This window comes from Emydura macquarii, unplaced genomic scaffold (assembly GCF_026122565.2).
Source record: "Emydura macquarii macquarii isolate MOO-44397 ecotype Brisbane River unplaced genomic scaffold, CSIRO-AGI_Emac_v2 contig_3470, whole genome shotgun sequence".
NCBI lineage: Eukaryota > Metazoa > Chordata > Testudines > Chelidae > Emydura > Emydura macquarii.
Window position 1 is genome coordinate 4,420,560 of NW_027133607.1, and position 15,799 is coordinate 4,436,358.

The following is a 15,799-nucleotide window of genomic DNA, read 5'->3' on the forward strand; positions in this document are numbered from 1 at the left end:
TTGGGTTGCAACCCACAATTGCTAGAAGCTGATCTAGCGGCGCTACCTGGTGTATTAAGGCCCCATCCCAAGAGGCAGCTCCACCAGTCACTCAGTTAAAAGTGGAGAGACCATTAAAGGAAGCCCCTGCTGATCTGGAACAGATATCCTGGGTGTCATTTTCCATCCGTTCTGGGGACTTATGATTTCCTGTAGCCTGGAGACAGTTATCTAAAGGAGAACATGGTCTTATTGGCAGCTTGGACTGGATTTTCCTAGGGCTGCTTTCTATCCGGACTGGGATTTCATCTCCCTTAGCCACTTCTATGGAGCTCCTGATTTATCTCAGTGTGACTGAGAGCAGGATGAGGACCCAGGTCGTTAATTTACCTCCGGGCAGGATCTATGAACAGTGATTCTTTCAGTTTGCAAACCACCTATGAGATGGCAGAACCTAGGAATAATGCACAGGAATGGGGGGAGATATACAAACCTCTGACTCCCCATTTGCAGTAATGGAACTAAATCACAGAATAGAATCTATTCAGCACTGGTGAGGCCTCATTGGGAGTACAGTGTCCAGTTTTGGGCCCCCCCACTACAGAAAGGATGTGGAGAAGTTGGAGAGAGTCCAGTGGAGGGCAACAAAAATGATTAGGGGGCTAGAGAAAATGACTTGTGAGGAGAGGCTGAGGGAACTAGGCTTGTTCAGTCTGCAGAAGAGAAGAATGAAGAGGGATTTGATAGCAGCCTTTAACTACCTGAAAGGCAGTTCCAGGGAGGATGGGGCTAGGCCGTTCTCAGAGGTAGTAGATGACAGAACTAGGATCAGTGGTCTCAGGTTGCAGTGGGGGAGGTCTAGGTTGGATATTAGGAAAAACTTTCACTAGGATGGTGGAATCCTAGGATGGAGGCAGTGAAATCTTCATCCTTAGGGGTTTTTAAGGTGAGGCTTAAGGCCCTGGCTGGGCTGATTTAGTTGGGGGTGGTCCTGCTTTGAGCAGGGGGTTGGACTAGATGACCCCCTGAGGTCCCTTCCAGCCCTCATCTTCTATGATTCTAGTGCCCTTTATGGCCATCATTGTTCTCTAGTTGTCTAAAAGCAAAGTTATTCAAAGTTCTCTAGCCATGGACCGTTACTCTAATGCACCTTCTTTCTCTTTGCAGGTAAGTGCTGTGCCCCACACAACATTGAGTTTGCTGAGATTATCATTGACAGGATCTTGGTGGGCAGCAAGATGCGTTACGAGTGTGAAGATGGCTACACAAGGAAAGTTGGAGAGAGGGGTTTGATTGAATGTACTAATGATACTGGGGTTATTCACTGGACCACAAAAACTTCTGTATGTCAAGGTAAGTAATTACCTTCCTTCCTGCTAGGTCTAAGCACATGTCCTATAGGCAATTTTCAATTGATTTAGCTGGTATAGCGGCAACACAATATTGTTGTAATGAATTATATTTTGTGTTCTTACTTCTCCCAGGCAATATCCCCCTCTCCCTCACCAGGTATTGATTCCCACTGACAATGCAAAACCGAATATAAATAGAAGTGTGAACAATGATATTAAAACAAAAGGGTTCCATTTGTTATTACTAGTTCATAACATTTCCAAACAGGACAGGGTTGAGCTACTGCATAAAAAAAGGAAAGTAAAAAACAGACTCTAACCAAAAGTAGAACTGACCAGTTTAGAGCCACACTGCAAGTTGAGGGAATAGAAAGAGTGGAGACACGCAATAAAAGACATATGGTACCCGTCAGAGGACAGAGCTTCTGTCAAGAACAAAACAGATGGGCCCAGACCACAACTCCAGCTTTGAACTTTGGAAAAAGTTGAATCCGAATCGGAATCCAAACCGCTCTTTATTTATCTAGGTGTTTATATGATGTTAACCCTCCTCATACTGGAGTGGCTCTTTTGCTCAAGCCCAGGTCTAGAATCAACAAGCAGGATAGCAGGGAAAATTTCCTAATGGAGGGATGACAGCAAACTCAGGCCTTTATGGATCACAGAGAAAGAGGCAGTTCCTGCCCTAAGGAGCTTGTACAACTAAAACCGTAAAAATCAAACACAAACCTCACTGGCTGCCTACCATAGTTTGACCAGTGGGGGAAGGACTTGCTGTTTGCTTATGCTCTTCTCACAGCTCTCACTGCTGTCTCTGTGGTTTAGTCTCTTCCAACCACAGTAGAGCCTTTTTACCTCCTGATCTACTTAGCATAGGGTTTGCATGTTCATTTTTTCTAGTTCCATGGGTCCACTAGCAATGAGGCAACATGTTGGAGGGAGATATGACAAGGGTTTCCTTGGTCACGTCTCCCTCCAACACCCTCGTGCCCTCATCACCGGCTCATTTTTCTTCAACAAAGAGGAAACTCCCTCTGACTGGATGCAGCTGCAAAAGCGATTTTAAATTATTTCAGTCTGATTCGATGGCGGGAACACGTCTCGGTCTCTCTTTCCCCTCGGGCACACCCATAATTCCGGTCTTCTTTGCTTGGATCCTATGCTTCACAAAATGCTTGATGCTCCGCTGAGATCTCTGGCTGTCGTTACGTACACTCAGACATCCGTGGACAGACAGTGGAGCCAATCGTACATGCTCAGCCACATGCTGCTCTAGTGAGAGTACGGGGGCACCTCTATTGACTTAAACTGAGCTACATCAGGGCTGAATTTGTCCTGTGACAATGTACTTTGGATGGGACATGGATTTAGGGATGTCATCTCTGGTCAGGTAAATCACAGCCTTGTAGAGCAAAGCCACCTGGGTGCCACATACTCTTTTGGTATACCCAATGCCATTATGCACCATTAACCAATACGTGGACACACCAAGTAAGGAAACAATTATCTTCAAACTAAGAATGGGAAAATGAGGGATATTGATGAGGAAAGTTTCCTGGCAGGGAGATATAAAGTACTGGGCTGTGGAACAGTCTCCTTAGGGAGGTAGTGGAAACCCTCTCACTTGTGACTTTTGAAACTAGGCTCCCCACCCCCAGAACATAGGAATTCCCAGACTGGATCAGACCAATAGTCCATTTAGTCCAGTAACCACCTGTCTGAGAGAGGCCAGACCCAGATGCTTCAGAGGAAGGCCTGAGAACCCCACAACAGGCATATATGGAATACTCTGAATTATGGGGGGCAGATTATGTGCTGTAAGGAACTGGCACAGGTTGGTCTAGGCAATCAAATGAGGCTTTTCCATTTATGATTCTACAGAATATCAACTTCTATTGCAGAAAAAACCCACTAAGCTTAAATTTTCTCCATAGTGGACACCAGAGCTACGTCACAGCAGTCAAAAAGAAGAACACACAGCAGTGCAGCTGGGAATCCAGTTACCATAATGCCATCGGACACCGCAGGTACCCAGTATTAATTACAGTAACATTACTCCTATTGACTTCCATGGGAGCAGAAAAAGGCCAACAATGACTGTTTTCAAAATCCAACCCTTTAATGTTTTGAATTAGATTTTGTCATCTTTGATTCAGACACAGCTGTCACAAAACCCACTTGCTCGGAGCAGTTGTTACTCTGATCAAATGACAGTACTTTTTATATTGCCCCAAAGACTTGGGAGAGACAGATTTTTCTCCACCCAGGCACATTCTGTGCCATTGCAAATCTCATTGATGTGATAATAGCCGCAGTGGGGTAAAAATAGTCCCTAGTTACCTATCCGCCTCCTTTGGATTTCACAGGTTATTGTGGGATGCCCAGGTCCATAGAACATACCAGACTTAAGACGATATGGTATGCCGTGGGGCAGGAACTACATTACAAGTGTCTGAGCGGTTATGATGCTCGACCCCCAACCTCCGATATCAGCATATGTAAGGATGATGGTGGGACTGTCTCCTGGACAAAGCTACATCTGCAATGCACGAATGACAGCAAGAGTGGAGAAGAGACGCTACAACCGATTCCAGTAACAGGTACGACGGGGTGCCCTGCCATTGACTAGCCCCCGATGAATGAAACGTTAGCCCCAGCTCCGATTCATCTCCCTTTGTGCGGGTGCCAACCATCTCCAACTGGCGGTGACTCGGTGCCTCAGGGAACAATGGGGGGGGTCACGGGGAATCTTCAGAGCTTCAGACAGGATGTGGAAAGCACCCATGGGGGAGGGAAGAGAGAATGCCATGCTGCAGTCTGGTGTCGGGGTTTCCTGCATCCCATTAGTCATGTCACTAGGCACATGGTTACCAAAACAAAGATCAGTGTGGGGCTAGATTATGCCTGACCCTTGTACAGACCCAGTTTCTCCTCTTTGTGCAGCAGACATGCTACTGGCAGATAAAGAAAAAAAAGTCTCCTGATCATAGATGAGGTCTCCAAAGCCTTCCTATCCAGCACATTAACTGTCGCTTCTCAGAGAATATCCTCCATCCCCACATATACTGGAACTAGATCACTCATGTGAAAGCTTCAGAAAATGAGGTCTCCTCTAGGCTCCCCTTATAGTAGAGGGGATTTAGGGATATCAGCGGCCTGTAGGCATATCTGTATAAGGTCTTTGTATGTCTCCTCTCCCCATAGTATCTAAGCACCTCACAATCTGTCATGTATTTATCCCCACGACACCCTTGTGAGGCAGGGCAGTGCTATTATCCATCTTTTACAAATGGGGATTGGAGGCAAAGATGTTAAGGCCCATCTCTAGAATGGATTCCTGTGGAAGTTAGGCGTCTAAGTACCTTTATGAATCTAGACCTCAGTAACTTGCCTAAAAAAATCACACAGGAAGTAGTCAGTAGAACAGGGAACTGAACCTCGGTCACCTAACTGCTAAGCCAGAGACCTAAAAGCAGGACCATCCTTCCTCTCAAAGCTCACATGGAATAATACTGTGCCTCTTGGTGAGATCCCAGTTCACGGGCTGCTACAGCTTACGTCACAGGCTTGTATAGCAGGCAGTAGACTGGGCACACACTCAAGCTGGAAGTGTGGATTGGTTGTTTAAAAAGCAAACGCAGCAATTAGATGTAGGTTTCTAATCATCAGAGGAGTGAAGTTCTGGAATAGCCTTCCAGGGGGAACCATGGAGGTAAAAAACCTAACTGGCTTCAAAACTGAGCTTGATACATTCATGGAAGGGATGGTCTGACGTGTTAATCTGGCAATTAACTGATCTTTGACTACCAGCGGTAAATATGCCAATGGCCCGTGAAGGGATGTTAGATGGGGTGAGTTCTGAGTTAATACAGAGAATTCTTTCCTGGTGTCTGTCTGATGAGTTTTGCCCACATGCTCAAGGTTTAGCGGATCACCATATTTGGGGTCAGGAAGGACTTATTCCTCAGGGAAGATTGGCAGAGGCCCTGGGGTTTTTTCACCTTCCTCTGCAGCATGGAGCACAGCTCACGTGCTGGTGGATTCTCTGTACCTTGAAATCTTTAAACCATGATTGGAGGACTTCAATATGTCAGTCATAGGTCAGGGTCTATTATAGGAGTGGGTGGGTGAGTTTCTGAGGCCTGCGTTGTGCAGGTCAAATTAGATGATCATAATGGTCCCTTCTGACCTTAAAGTCTATGAGTCTAATTATAACATGTGTGTGTTGAAAGTGAGCTCTCATACACAAGCTTGGGCGGCACGTATAAGCCACCCCAAAAAAGGCGGGCCAGGCAGGAAGGCAAATGCCACAGATGCAGCTTGGATCACCTCCCTTTGGAGGCCCGCCAGCCTCCCTTGGCAGTGCCAGAAGTAGGATGACCTGATTGCAAATGTGAAAAATCAGGACAGGGGGTGTGGGATAATAGGCACCTATATTGGAAAAAGCCCCGAATATCAGGTCCTGATTTTATAGGATAGGTATCTGGTCACCCTAGCCAGAAATGAAGCTCCCTAGAAGTGGAGGGGGGGGGCACCCCACTGGCGCCTAGACTGTGGCCTTGCCCACACTTCACACTGAGGCCCCGCCCTTCACTCGAACTCTTCCCCTGAGGCCACACCTTCGCTCTGCCTCTTCCCCCTAGGCGTTCCCTTCCTCCCCCCACCTGCCGCTCGCTCCTGTCCGCCATGGAGAAGAGCAAGCGAGTGAGCCTTAGGGGAAGAGGTGCAGAGGAGAAAGCGGTAGGCCAGGGTGGGCCTTGGGGGAAGCGGCAGAGAGGCACAAGCAGCAGGTGGAGTGGGGGCTTGAGAGAGGGGGTGGAGAGGGGATGGAAAGAGGTGGAGTGAGGGCGGGGCCTCGGGAGCAGGGCCACAGCCCAGGTGCTGGTGGATCCCCCACTTCTAGGGAGCTTCTGGCACTCATGTGTAAGCCTCCCCAAATGGAAGACACGCGTGCCACCTATGTATGCAAGTGCCCACCTCAGCATGGTGCTGATCCTATGAATGAGCAGTCCTCATTGGAAGCAGTAAATCAACAATTAAACAGGAATCTCTCTCTTTTTAGATACATCAGTGTCATCCCATGTCTCATCAGTGAAGCCTGCTGTCACAGGTACAACCAGGCTCAGCTCGTTCATGGGTGGTAGATCTCCCTGCTTTAGGACGGTCATTTTTCCCCTTTAAATTTGTGACTCCCCTTAAGGTAGCAATCAGACATAAGGATCAGCAATAAAGCAATCAGAAATAAGGAACGTTTTGCACCACACAATAATCACCTACTACCATGTGACGGATGTAAACCCCAGAGAAGGACATCCATTGTTCAGGGTGGTAAAAGGGAGCACAAACATTTAAGCTATTTAGGGTCGGAACTTCAAAAGTGCCCATTAAAAAAAAAAAAATCAATTTGCTGAGAACTGACTGTGAACTTGGCCCTGAAAGGATCACAGAGAAAGATGCAGCTCCCACCCCAAGAAGCCAGTACACTTAAATCCATATATGTCAAACCCAAGCTGCACCAGCCGAGCAACTTGATTGTAAGCCGTTTGGGACGGGGACAGTCTTTTACTACGTGTATGTACAGGATCTAACATAATGGGTTCTGGGCTCAGTTGGGGCCTCTAGGTACTACTATTATATATTATGGGTATCATCATAAGCAGGAGTGATGGAATGAAATTGAATGAACAGAGTAAATAGCATGTAAAGATTTCCCATGATAGAGGCCTTGGTATCCCACGGCTATTTTGCAATGGCCATGCCATAACTGCAGGGGTGAGTGCTATTAATAAAGATCTCTCTGGCCCTTCTGTGTGAGCTCCACTAAAAGGCTGACTAAACAGTACAGCTAGCTCTTGCTTTCTCTCTCTATAGTGCCGGGAGACGAGTTCCTATCCCTTTCCTGACCCCCTGTTTCTCTAAATTTACTTTGGGGAAACTGCTATTTTCTTTAGAGCCATAGTAATCACTCTGATGTTACAGACAATACCACCATCTGCTAACAGATGTAACTTTGTGTCTTTTCTCAGCAGTTGTTATCCCTATTGTCCTCCTGATCATTATCATTTTGGGGGGACTCCTCTTCCAGCAGAGATGGTAAGTAGCATGGCATGGCAGAAAAGAGTTAATTGAACCTAAACCATCCCTCACGTGCATGGAATTATTAGCCACTATCCATACACAGCATAGGCTGGCTTCATGATGTATTCTTTTGTATTATTTGAATGATTAAATATATAAAATAAAGGCACAATGAAACAAATCAGGATTAAATTTTTAAAGGTTGAAATGGGAACATAAAACTGCTTACTCAGGGTAATCTTGGAAATGAGGCTGTGAGACAGAGGTGTCACTAAGGGAATAAGGTGGACAAGATTGCTAAGAGGAAAATGAAGTTCGATTGGTGCAAATGCACTGAATTTAAGGTGAATTCCACAACATTGATATAAGAAGCATCACAGAAACTTGGTGGAATGATGACAATCAATTGGACAGTGTAATACCAGCGTACACAATATACAGGAAGTGATTGTTCCCCTCTTTTCAGCACTAGTGAGACCACATTGGGAGTATTGAGTCCAGTTTTGCCCTCCCTCCCCCTTCAGAAAGGATGTGGACAAATTGGAGAGAGTCCAGCGGAGGGCAACAAAAATGATTAGGGGGCTGGAGCACATGACTTATGAGGAGAGGCTGAGGAAACTAGGCTTATTTAGTCTGCAGAAGAGAAGAATGAGGGGGGATTTGATAATGGTCATCAACTACCTGAAAGGGGGTTGCAGGGAGGATGGAACTAGGCTGTTCTCAGTGGTGGCAGATGACAGAACAAGGAGCAATGGTCTCAAGTTGCAGTAAGGGAGGTCTAGGTTGGATATTAGGAAAACCTTTTTCACTAGGAGGCTGGTGAAGCACTGGAATGGGTTACCTAGGGAGGTGGTGGAATCTCCATCCTTAGAGGTTTTTAAGGTGTGGCTTGACAAAGCCTTGTCTGGGATGATTTAGTTGGAGTTGATCCTGCTTTGAGCAGGGGTTGGACTAAACCTCCTGAGGTCCCTTCCAACCCATATCTTCTATGATTCTAGGAATGACAGAATAAGTCACACTGGTGCAGGAGTGACACTATATGTGAAAGAAAGCACAGAGTCAAATATACTAAAAATCTTAAATGAATCAAACTGTACCATAGATTCTCTATGGATAGAAATTGAACACTTGAATAATAAGAGTATAGCAGTAGGAGTATATTACTGACCCCCTGACTGTGATGGTGATGATGACTGAAATGTTCAGGGAGATTAGAGAGGCTATAAAATATGAAACAATAATAGTGGGGGATTTCAACTATCCACATATCAACTGGGTACGTCACCTCAGGATGGGATGCAGAAATAAAGTTTCTAGATGCCATTAATGCTTCTTGGACCAGCTATTCCTGGAACCCACAAGGGGAGAAAATTCTTTAGTTAGTCCTAAATGGAGCACAGGAACTGGTCCAAGAGGTAAATATAGCTGAACTGCTCGGTAATATCAACCGGAATATAAATGAAATTTAAACATCCTTGGGGGTTGGGGTAATACCAAAGAAGTCCACCACAGCAGCATTGAACTTTAGAAATGGGAACTACACAAAAACAAGGAAGCTAGTCAAATGAAAATTAAAAGGAACAGTCACAAGAATGAAATGCCTGAAAGCTGAATGGAAACTTCTAAAAACACCATAATAGAGGGTAAATTAAATGTATACCACAAATTAAAAAGATAGTAAGGGGATCAAAAAATGCCACCAAGGCTAAACAGAGTAAAAGAAGTGGTTAGAGGCAAAAAGGCATCCTTTAAAAATTGAAAGTCAAATCCCATTGAGGAAAATAGAAAGGAGTGTAAACTCTGGCAAGTCAAATGTAAAAGTATAATTAGACAGGCCAAAAAAGAATTTGAAGAGCAACTAGCAAAAGAAAACTATAACAGCAATTTTTTTTGTAAGTACATTAGATGCAGAAAGCTTCCCAAATAATCAGTGGGGCCACTGGATAATCAAGGTGCTAAAGGAGCACTCAGGGAAGACAATGCTATTGTGGAGAAACTAAATGAATTTTGCATTAGTCTTCACCGCAGAGGATGTGAGGGAGATTCCCACACCTCAGCCATTCTTTTTAGGGGACAAATCTGAGGGACTGTCCCAGATTGAAATGTCAGTAGAGCAGGTTTTGGATCCAACTGATAAAATTGTAATAAGTCACCAGGACCAGATGGTATTCACCCATGAGTTCTGAAAGAACTAAGATATGAAATTACAGAACCACTAACTTCATTATGTAATCTATCACTTACATCAGTGTCTGTACCAGATGACTAGAGGATAGCTAATGTGATATCAATTTTTTAAAAAGTCTGCAGAGATGATCCTGGCAATGATAGGCCAGTCAGTCTAACTTCAGTAGTTGTCAAATTGGTTGAATCTATACTAAAGACCAGAATTATTAGACACAGATTAACAGGATTTGTTGGGGAAGAGTCAACATAAGTTAAATCATGTCTTACCAGTCTATTAGAATTCTTTGAGGGGGTCATGTGAACAAACATGCGGACAAGGATGATCTAGTGGATACAGGGTAGTTGGACTTTCAGAAAGCATTTGACAAGGTCCCTCACCAAAGGCTGTGAAGCAAAGTAAGCAGTCATGGGATAAGAGGGAAGGCCCTCTCCTGGATCAGTAACTGGTTAAAAGATGGAAACAAAGGGCAGGATTAAATGGTCAGTTTTCAGAATGGAGAGATGTAAATAGCACAGTCCCCCAGGGATCTGTACTGGGACCTGTGCTGTTATACATATTCCTAAATGATCTGGAAAAAGGGGTAAATAGTGAGGTGACAAAGTTTGCAGATGATACAAAATTACTCAAGATTGCAGTCAGCTTTGGCCTGAACTAAGAGCTACAAAGGGATCTTATAAAATTGAGTGACTGGGCAACAAAATGGAAGATGAATTTCAGCGTTGGTAAATGCAAAGTAATGCATAGTGGAAAACAATCCCAACTCTACATACAAAATGATAGGGTCTACATTATCTATTATCACACATTGAGTATAGTTCTCTGAAAAACATCCACTCAGTGTGCAGTGGCAGTCAAAAAAGCTAACAAAATGTTAGAAACCATTAGGAAAAAGATAGATAATAAAATAAATATCATAATGTCACTATATAAATCCATGGTACACCCACACCTTGAATACTGAACACCATACTGGTCGCCCCATCTCATAAAAGATGCATTAGAAATAGAAAAGATACAGAGATGGGCAACAAAAATGATTAAGGGTATGGAACAGCTTCTATATGAGGGGAGTTTAAAAAAAACTTAAGTATTCAGCTTGAAAAAGAGATGAATAAGGGGGGATATGATAGAGATCTATAAAATCATGAATGGTCCGGAGAAAATGCATAAGGAAGTGTTATTTATCTCTTCACATAACACAAGAACTAGGGCTCACCCAGTGATATTAATAGGTAACAGGTTTAAAACAAATAAAAGGAAGTACTTCTTCATACAATGCACAATCAACCTTTGGAACACCTTGCTAGGGGATGCTGTGAAGGCCAAAACTACAAATGGATTAAAAAAATAATTTGATAAATTCATGGAGGATAGGTCCATCAATGGCTAACAGCCAAAGGGATCAGGGATGCAATCCCATGCTCTGGGTATCCCTAAACCTCTGACTGCCAGATTCTGGAACTAGATAACAGGGGATGGACCACTTGATTGCCCTGTTCTGTTCATTTCCTCTGAAGCAACTGGCATTGGCCACTGTTGGAAGACAGGATACTGGGCTACATGGACCATTGGTCTGACCCTGTATAGCCGTTCTTATTTAACAAGTAGCTTTCCTTCTGGCTAGTCAGTGTGAAGCATGGCTACTCACCTCTCACACTAACTACTTAACGCTGCCTCCGTTCACATCCCTGATTCATCACTCAAATTATGGCCAAATTAGGCTTCACATTAATTTTATTCTGGACTTTTTCCTTCATGTTTTTTCTGTCCTAAATTATCACCAAGATCAGATTACAGGGGAAAATGAACAATTATTTAGCCTTAAGCAAGGCCTGGAAACAGCTGGTGCACGCCTATCTGTTTGCACCAGCACTTCTCTGAAGCTACTATATTGCTTTCCAGAACTTCAGCTCTCATTTTAAAAAAATTAAAGTCTCTAGCTGTTATGGGTTGCATAGAAAACTTAAAAAAACGTGAATCAAGATGCAGAGAGAAAAAAAAAAAAAAAAAAAAGAGGAGGTGCTGCATTGTACTTCAAGAATGTATGCACTTGTTCTGAGGTCCAGAAGGAGAGGAGAGGCAGACCAGTTGAAAGTCTCAGAGTGAAGAGACAAGGGAAAAAACCAGTGGCAATATGATGGTACGGGTCTACCACAGACCACCCAATCAGGATGTACAGAGAGCTGTTGGGGGCGGATAGTGAGGCAGCATGGATTGTGGTATCTTCAGTCCCTAGCTCCATAGTTCTGGCCCTTGAAGGCATGATGCAGCATCTGTCTATAGAAAAATCGAGGCCTGGATGAGAGTTAGCTGAGATGCCTATAAGAGGATAAAATCATTTGCCATTTGGCAAAATCATATCATCTGCATTTGGCAAGCAGGCTGTGCTCCTTCCTTTAGAGGCAGGATCTCAGTAGTTAGCCATGCCTTTTTCCAGCTGGTGTGATTGCTGCCTTGTGCCTAACATGGGACTGCACAATCAAACCATTCAAAAACAGCAGTCAGGCCTGTTTACTAAGCAGGCTCTTACACAGAAGGCATTTTCCCCCAGTGCTGTGTGGTCTCTGACTACGGATCAATTTCTAGTTCAAGCTTAAAATACTAGTTTAAAATTCTAACTGCTTATTTTAAATAAACCATGCCTCTTAACTCCACGGTTTTGCTTGCTAACAGATAGCTGCCAGCCCCACTCCATTTTTTCCTCCACCAAAGAATTTTCGGGGACGTGCTGCATTCTAACTGAAGCCTGTGATTTTATTGTATTGCTATAGGGCACGGATGAGGTCTACATCCGAAGTAAAGATTGAAAAGACAAAGCCCATTCAAACAGCAGCAGCAAGAGTGGAAATGGAGAGTGAGGAGGAAATTCAAAGACTAAAATCCAATGTGTGAAGGAAGTAACAGGTGTTTCACTTTAATGCTCGAGCTGGATTGCAGTGGGACAGACTGGTTCCCACCTAGAGCAGAGATCTGAGTTCTCAGTGCTAGGGAAAGACATACAGCCTATGGAACATAGGCTGTATTGTCCTTAACAAAGAATTTCATTCACCTTCAATTCAAGTTGTTACTATGTATTTATCTTGAAGAACATTAGAGTTAAAAACCTAAGCAATTAAAAGTATGGAAACCACCAGTTCAGGGCAAGTAAATACATTCATAGTTCACGTAATCTCTTTTTAAAAAGGAATGTCTGTAAATATTATATTGCATATTCCAGAAATAGCCTTCCCTCTGCCCGTCTTTCCAGCCTGAAATTGTTTACCAGAAATGCTCTTCACCCTTCTGTCCTATATTATACATATTTCCAATACGGGCTATAAACTCTCACAAACTGCCAGCTAGCACATATGGTCCACAGGCCCAAGCAGACAATCGAACCATTTTTAGACAGATACACCAATATCATGCCACTTCCTCCTCCCAGACAAGCCTCATATTTGACTCTCCCCATCCCATCTCTGACTGCTGCTGCCAAGAAATCACAGCTTGTTTTATTTTCCATACATCGCCCCGAAATGACACCTCTCACACATTCACTAGTCTACTTTGAGGAGGAAAACCCAGCACAATCACCGATCATACCCTCTTCCTCCTCCCACCGTGAGCCAACGGCTTCACTTTGCACACACAGACATCTTCACCCATCCCCTCTACTCTTATATTCCAGACTACCTCACTCATCAGAGCAGGCTAGTTCATTGTTTAGCACAGAGGAAGGAAGGGTGTTGGCCTATCTGCAGAGTGTATCAAGAAATGAACTTGACAGCTCATTTTTCCAAAGTACTTAGGTTCCTGGTATACAGGGGCAGAATTAAGTACGACTTTGGAATACACACACTGATATTTGACATGTACATTTATCTATGGGATTGTATGAACTGCGAGTGTGTTTGAATATTTACCTACCTGGCCGGAAGCGCTCCTTCACTATGTTGGGGACAGATTACTCACAGAATGCGAAGCGTGGGCGTACCCAGGAGTAAGTGGTTCACACAGCAAAGCAGAGTAAGTCAGGGCCCAGGAGTGAGGGATCAGGGTGACATAGCAACACACCAGTCCAGATTGCAGGGGGGGAATGTCACACCTCCACACCCCATGCAGCTCTGGCTGGAGCTGGAGATAGGTCTATATGCCTCTCCCCATGGCTGTGGCAGGGCCCGGTGCTGGGGCTGTGCCCCCCCCCAGCCCCGTGACAGTGGGGTTGTGGGTCTCATTCCCCCACCCCCCCCCAACAGGGCTCCAGCGGTCATTCCTTTCTCCCTCCAGCCCTCTCCCCTCTGTTATTTTAGTAAAAGTCACGGACAAGTCACAGCTCTCCTGAAATTTTGTTCATTGCCCACATCCTGTGCATGACATTTACTAAAATTAACTTTCATCACGTAGACATGCCCAGCAAAGTAATTTTTGCATTGCCATATTTGGACAGCATGGACTGCCCTGACCACAAGGTGAAATGGGCAAAATATCTATGGTATGTAGTGTATTTTATGAGTGAGATTGTGCTCCGGTGTCCACTAGCAGCAGTATCTCCACACCCACTAAATGGCAGGGGCATATTTTAAAACTCTCCCACCGAGCTCACCCCTCAGCCATGGACTCCTTGGTGGATAACTGGGAGTGGTATCATTTTATGAAAGAATTCCTTTAGGTAGAATCTAGTTCTCCATAGAAGAATTCTTTCACAAAAATGGTGACACCACTCACAATTACCACATCTCCACCAACAATTATTAGAAAAAAGAATCATCTGACTGGACAACACAGAGCAGACAAAACCACACTCTTGATCATTACATTGAAAAAAAATTGACTTTGAAATCCTTAAACATCACATCCACCAGTCTCTCTACCACCAAAAGGACAGCTATATAGATACACTCCCTGAAATCTACCAACCAGATAGTGATCAAACCAGCAGATCAAGGGGGAAACTGTCATAGTCCTCAACGATGAGGACTACATTAATGAGGCCAGCTGAAAGCTGTCCTATATCACCTACTATAAAGAACACAAAGAAGACGTCACAGCACAATTTATCCAGGAATTTAAGGATATCATCAAATCCCTCCCCAAACAACTCCAAGAGAATCTCTACAAACTCATCCCCATGAAACAACCTAGGGACCTTCTGCATTGCTTCCCAAGATACACAAACAAGGAAACCCAGGCAGACCCATAATATGTGGCAACAGCACTGTTACTAAAGGAATATTAGGACTCATAGAAATGATCCTCAAACCACTCACCACACAAAGGCTCAGCTTACTCCAGAACACAGCTGACTTCCTCCACAAACTCCACACAGCATTAACAGCCACCCTCAGAATACTATCCTTGACATCATAAATCTCTCTTCCCTACACACCAACATCCCTCACAGTGATGGCATAGCTGCCCGCCTCAAATATTCAGAAGACAATGGACAACCCTCAACACTCAAAAGTAGTGACACCACAACTACAGCAACCAGGAGTGGAGTCCAGCAGGAACAGCCACAATAGACATTTTAAAGTTGTACAGCAACCATTCCTATCTTTTCCTGAGAGACCTTTTGCTATAGTTTTCTTCCTGAGTATTTTCCCCACTAGTCTGTTCTGCAGAGAGGAAAACCGAAGGAGTGCTGCCTAGCTAGAAGAAGAAGAAAGAGCTGAAACATTCAGACCTGCTCAGAAAGTATTTAAATCCCTTGTACTGTGCCTTCTGTACAGGAAGTGGGAAGCAATACCACTTTTTTCCACCCAGACTGAAGAGTTCCCCTTTAAAGCCATCTAACATAACACTTGTCCTAAGCCAAAGTCATATCAGTTGACTGATCTCCCTTAACAGCTTTCCCATAAGGATTCTACCACCAAGTCCTCCTTCCATCTCTGACACAGAATCCCAACATCACTCCACATCTCATCATCCCTTCAACACAGGCAGCTGTCATTCCCCTTTCCCCAATGAAAGGACGTTATTTACATCCCACTCTTGTGCTGTGTAACAATACAACTTTCAACATGACTATTCATGTGCCAAAAGCCAGGGTTTGATTCTCCTCACATTTAAATCACTCTTGCCCAAGTGTAATTCCATTATCTTCAATAAAGTTACTTCTGATTTATATTGGTTTAAGAGTTGAATAACACCACCTACCTCATATATAGCACTTTTATCCATTAATTTCAAAGCACTTTCCAAAGAAGGGTAGTATCATTAGCTC

General features: G+C 44.1%; 1 protein-coding gene across 2 annotated transcripts in view; it reads left to right on the plus strand.

Moving 5' to 3' along the window:
- Positions 1–12,521, plus strand: part of LOC137144580 (interleukin-2 receptor subunit alpha-like) — a 32,882-nt gene extending 20,361 nt beyond the window's left edge. Inside the window, exons 2-7 of one of the 2 annotated variants that reach the window (XM_067534977.1) lie at positions 1,147–1,332; positions 3,266–3,358; positions 3,698–3,931; positions 6,394–6,441; positions 7,358–7,424; positions 12,369–12,521. In XM_067534977.1, the coding sequence (XP_067391078.1) occupies positions 1,147–1,332; positions 3,266–3,358; positions 3,698–3,931; positions 6,394–6,441; positions 7,358–7,424; positions 12,369–12,489 (749 nt within the window). In that variant the 3' untranslated portion in view covers positions 12,490–12,521. The remainder of the gene's footprint in view (positions 1–1,146; positions 1,333–3,265; positions 3,359–3,697; positions 3,932–6,393; positions 6,442–7,357; positions 7,425–12,368) is intronic. The other variant, XM_067534978.1, reaches the window with a different exon arrangement.
- Positions 12,522–15,799: the final 3,278 nt, after the last annotated feature.